At 27.1% G+C, this 5,779-nt stretch overlaps 1 protein-coding gene across 1 annotated transcript; it reads left to right on the top strand.

The window, feature by feature from the left end:
- The first annotated feature begins 413 nt into the window (after positions 1–413).
- Positions 414–4,848, top strand: LOC129319084 (ribonuclease 3-like protein 3). Its single transcript, XM_054964127.1, has 3 exons — positions 414–923; positions 3,540–3,686; positions 4,419–4,848. The coding sequence occupies exons 1-3, from the start codon at positions 471–473 to the stop codon at positions 4,722–4,724; spliced, it is 906 nt and encodes a 301-aa protein (XP_054820102.1). The 5' UTR covers positions 414–470; the 3' UTR covers positions 4,725–4,848.
- Positions 4,849–5,779: the final 931 nt, after the last annotated feature.

Here is a 5,779-nt window from a genome sequence, read left to right as displayed (position 1 = left end):
GAGGCAAGCTAAGATTTTTAATTTTTAAAATCTTTTACTTTTAATGTGTAGCGTTTAATTTTATATTAAATTTAAAAAATATATATAAGAGGGCCTAAAAGTGGGTCAGGCCAACCGCTATTAAATATTATTTTTGTGTTTGTCTGTCCATAAAGAGCTAGAGACTCAGTCAAACGTGATATCTAGTCTCTTCGATCGATTAAAAATTTAAATAAGAAAATAAATTAAACAAAAAATAATATAAGTCATCAGAAAAGTCAACTACGAGACCTCTTCATCATTTAGCAAAAGGTTTTTAATATCCTTACAACCAAACAAAATATAATTTAAAATCCTAATACGGCTATATAATCTTATTATATAAATCTAGACCCTTCTATATATATATATATATATATATCTACATCTATATCTATATCTTCATCTACAAAATTATTCTGTGTTGTCCCTAGACTTCTCCCAAAACCACCATGGAAGAAGCAGCTCAAGATCATCATCAAGAAGCAATAACTTTTACAGACGAATCAGCAGCTTTATCTTCTTCAACCATGGATCTTCCAGAACCATCACCGCCGAGAAACCTAGACGAAGTCGAAGAGATTCTTGGATACAACTTCAAGAACAAGAGCTTACTGGAAGAGGCTTTCACACATTCATCTTATTATTATACCAAAGATAATGATAATAATCACGGTGAAGCTGAAATAAAGTGCTTCTCATATGAGCGTTTAGCGTATCTGGGAGACGCGGTCCTTAATTTGTTGGTCACCAAGGAGCAGTTCTTCTTGTACCCGAATTTTTCATCGGGTCGGTTGACCCGACTCCGAGCTGCTAACGTGGATACCGAGAAGCTTGCACGTGTGGCTGTTAAACATCGGCTGCATTGTTACCTGCGCCACAAGAAACCTCTTCTTGAAGAACAAGTAAGTCAAATTTGTGAACCATTTGTGTTTGACTTGCTATATATAATATGTCAATACGCGGTATTTTGAATTAGATTTTTTTCAATTGAATCGAAAGAATTGGATAGGATCAATTTCAATTGTTATCTTTTTTTCAATTCTGTTGATTTTTTATCTTATTGAAAAAAAACTTATAAACTCTTACTTTCAGCAGGAAACCTTAATTTGTTATATAGTTGGGTTTGATTAATAATTTTCTATTTGTTTTTTCAATTTATGTATTTTAATTTAGGTTCAAATAGAAATATTAATAATTGTATATATTCCTATATTTTTTTTTAAATGTATTTCCTTTTGTGGCCATAATAAAACGTGGTTCCAAATATATGAATCAAACTATTTAAATTGCATAAGTGATTGAAATGTAGGAAAACAGTTAGGGATATTTAGGATCATTTATGAAAATTTTGACACTTTTTTTGGGTTGTAGTCTAAGTTGCTTTGTTTAGAACCAAGGGTCCATTGTTAAGCCAAAAGCACATTTGTTTCATCTTCCTTTTCAATTTTATATATCACCATTCAACACTGCTTCTGCTATATAAAAGCATATTTGTGTGTGTATATACTTTCTTATACATGTTATACTATATATATAACTATATATATAACTATATAGTTAAATTTAATTTCTCATTCACATAATTGCATTTTTTTTTACTAAATATAATGAAATCAAAGATATTAATTATTTATTTTTATATGTAAATATTTGAATATAATATGTATTTTTATATTTAGGTTCATTAAATATATTTTAATGAAATAAGTAAAGTTGGAATATATTTTAACAATAAAAAATAAATTTATATTAATTTAACGAAATATATATATTTTCTAAAAAAATTTATTTCAACTGATCATAATTTAAAGGTATTATTATGAACACATAAAAAAATAAAAAAATAAATTTTGATTTAAAGCTTCATATAAATAATCTTCATATTAATAATCAATACTCCCTGTAGTCCTACTTATAAAGTAGAGGGAGAATACATTTTTACCATATTTATAAGAAATGTTATGAAATTTTCATTATAAGTTTCTCCTGTTACCCACATTAATATTGAAAATTTATTAATTAAAATTTTATAGAGTTAATTATTTTTAAAGTTTTTTTATTCTGAGAAAATTTATTGCAAGTAGTTTATAAATAAAATTAAAATGTCTATATTAAGATAACTATTACTAAAAGTCATACATAGTTTATATTACTAATATTTTTTAAGGACAGTTTATATTATTATTAATATATAAACCTGTAAACACTGCAATTTCCAACTTAGCTGTATAATGCATGAGTTGGCGATATTATCCCTATTGAGGCAATGTGGTTTACATGCTTAGTTTGAAAAAGTCAATCCTATTCATTGCATTTGCCACCAATAATTCTTCCCAATCCTTGCCGACTTGGTTATATATTGCTCCCTCCTAACCAAATATGATAACTAATTTGCTGTTCTAAAAATTAAATATTACTTAAAATGTTAATTTTTTAAAAAATTTACATCTCAATTATGCCCTCATTAAATTAGTTTATATAAGAGCATTGATAATAATGATTAAGATTTAAATGCATGATTTTTTTTAAAAATAATAAATGAAGTAAGGGTATAGTTAAAAAATAATTATAAAAGTTATTCAATGTCCTATATTTTAGATCAAGTATGACTTTTAAAAAATACCTTATATTGTACTCCTCCATCCCAAATTATGAAACACTTTTGAAGGAGTTTCTCCATTTCAAAATATAAGACACTTTAAGTAAATTAAGGTTTTATTAAATACTTCAATTTCAATATTATGCTTTCTCTCTCTATAATTAATTTCCATCACTTCTCTTTTCAATATATTAAATGATGGGTATTTTTGAAAGTTTATATTTTTATTTTAAAAAAATAAGATTGTTAAGTGTATTTAATAACTAAAAATGTCTTATAATTTGGGATGGAAGAAGTAGTTAGGAGAGAGTACTACAAAATGGCTAAATAAATATTTTTGCAAACATAAAAATAATCAATATTAATTAATGTCATAATCAATAATTAATTATTACTTATAAAATTTATAATAAGTTATTATATTTATAAGTTATAAATATGCCAATCCCCTCACCAGCTCATACTATATATGCCAACTTTGCCAAAACTTATGAGGGAAACTTGTCAGTTGTTAGTTAAATAATATTTTTATGTTTTAATTTTTTTTTTCTTGCTTCAAAATTAAACTTTCGTTGTTTCAGAAATCTAAAACCCAGTCACTCCCTCATTTAATTAGCTTTTAGTTTCACACATCATCATCATCATCTTGTTCCTTTTTATTTCCCCCTTAAAAAGGGAATTAAATATAATGAAGGTATTTTAGTTAATGCGTAGTAATATTTTATTTCATAATTGCATATTTGTTAATTTATATGCCATAAACTTAAATAACAAAACACGAAAAGTAGTAGTTTGCCTTGATATTATTAGTATATTAGAATTCAGAGCTGGAACTAAATATTTAAAACAACATATCACATTAATTATGCTAATTAAATTTCACAAAATTGAAAATGATGTGATGTAATTAATTGAGCAGATCAATGAGTTCAAGAAAGAAATATTGGAGTACCCAATGCATTCGAATGGGCTGATTGATGTACCGAAGGGTTTAGCCGATTTAGTGGAATCCAGCATTGGAGCAATCTTCATTGATTCTGACTCCAACATTGACACTGTGTGGCAGGTATATATATAATTCCTTGCCTTCTCTTTAATTATAATTTAATCAAGGTATACTTTAAATATATAAAATCTTTTGAATTTTGGGTGAGTTGTATATTACCAGCCCTGATCAAAATTTGAAAAAGTGTAACTGTTCAACTATATTAAATAAATTAGTTAAATTATTGTTGAATCAAATGACATGAAAAATATTGTAAAATATTTTTTTGAAATTCTAAAAATATTGATAATTTAAAATTACAAATTTACCTTAAAAAGACTATGCATATATATAATGAAACAGAGAGAGTATTAGACAAATGAGGTTTTATATTTCTCATGTGAAATTATTTGACAGATTTGATTTGTTTTTTTTTTTTTTCAACATTCTCACCACCTTTGATCTCTCTAAAGAAAAGCCCATACTTAGAGCAACTGGCTAGAGAGTTGATTTAGCTTAACTAAAATTATCGAATTCGAACTTTGAATATATAATAATGATTAAATACTTAATGGCAGGTATACCCTCCAGAGAGATGCCTGCAAATTACCGATTAGATTAGTTTGGGTCAAAGATTAAGAGTATTGAAGTGAAAGGGGGAGAAAAGCCTACACAAACACTCCATTATTTAATATTTACTTGAATCTTTGAACTTGCAAGCTTTTCCATTCAAAGATACTGGCCATTGGCAAATTGATTTGGTTGAAACAAAATGGAAAACACATGATTTTTTTTTTTTTTTTTGGGTTACAGGTTTTCAGACGATTGTTGGAGCCAATGATAGATGCAGAGACGATAAAGACACATCCAGTGACAGAGCTATATGAAGTTTGCCAGAAACTGAATCTGAAGGTTCAATTTGTGAATTCATGGAAGGATTCAAAGAAAGTGGACGTTATAGTCGACAATCAATTAGTTGGCAGAGGTATTTGTGGATCCAAAAGAGAGATAGCTCAGAATAGAGCAGCACAAAATGCTTTGACAAAAATTCAAACTATTTTAAGTATTAAGGATCACATTATTACAACTACTTTAGATGATGATGACATAGTGGATTAAATTTTTTGTACTTTTTGTTGTTCTTCCATTTCACGCATCAATTCGTGTATTCCATGAATATGTTTCTTCCTTCAGTATATGATGTTGTCAATCTTAATATATATTCTCTCTTCCTGTCTAACTATGAAAATTTACAACTCATTGTGTGTGCAGGTTTTGTTGTAGAAGTTTTTCAGACTTGTCATCATTTGGTTCTTTAACATAGTATGCAACATATACTCTTTCATACAAAAATATAAAACATTTTTAATCGAATTTCACTCTCCAATAAAATAGTTACATACTTTTAAACTAACCATATCTTTTTATATTTATTTCTATTAGACATCTTACAATAAATATAAAGTTATTCATCAATAGGGGCACTTTTGAAAAAAAGATAATGATTACACCTCGAAAGACTAAAAATATCTTATATTTTTTAACATTCAACTTTTTAAAAAATGCCTCATATTTTTTTATCAGAGGGAGTACAAAAGATGAGTCATAAATTCCACAATTTGACTGACAAATTTTCAAGAAAAATTTGAAAATACATAGTTAGAATAATATATGAAAGTCTAAATGATACTAAGTCTAAAGAACCTATGTGACAAACATATGCATGGCTATAATTAAATTCGATTGTTTGACTAACGAATTTTGGTACAAGACTTGTAAATCATCACAAAGAAAAAAAGGAGCTATTGCGATTTTATTTGATTCCACGATTAAAAAACTGGAAAAAAACCCTCGTGAAATTTTAAGTAGCAGTTTGTAAATATGGGAGGAAAAATTTTAAATCGAGTTGTAAAAATTGAAGAATCTGTGCCGCCAAAAAAAAAACACATAAGTTGACTTGTGTAAATTTCACAGGTTTATATACAAATTAAAGGGTGGAAGAGCAATTATAAATAAAATAATTTATAATTAAAAGTTAGTATTTTAATAAAACATTATTGAAATTTTGAATTTAATTACTCAAACAACTGGTCGTTGGCCGCTGGCTGCCGATGGTTCATGGCCATCCATTGTTGGTCAATGGTAATTAAAGGTCAAAGGTCAAAGGTCAAATG

This window comes from Prosopis cineraria, unplaced genomic scaffold, assembly GCF_029017545.1.
Source record: "Prosopis cineraria cultivar Desert tree isolate PC_DT_omini unplaced genomic scaffold, ASM2901754v1 PC8, whole genome shotgun sequence".
In the NCBI taxonomy this organism is placed as follows: Eukaryota; Viridiplantae; Streptophyta; class Magnoliopsida; order Fabales; family Fabaceae; genus Prosopis; species Prosopis cineraria.
The sequence above is the reverse complement of the archived record's forward strand: the minus strand, read 5'-3'. Positions and strand labels throughout refer to the sequence as shown.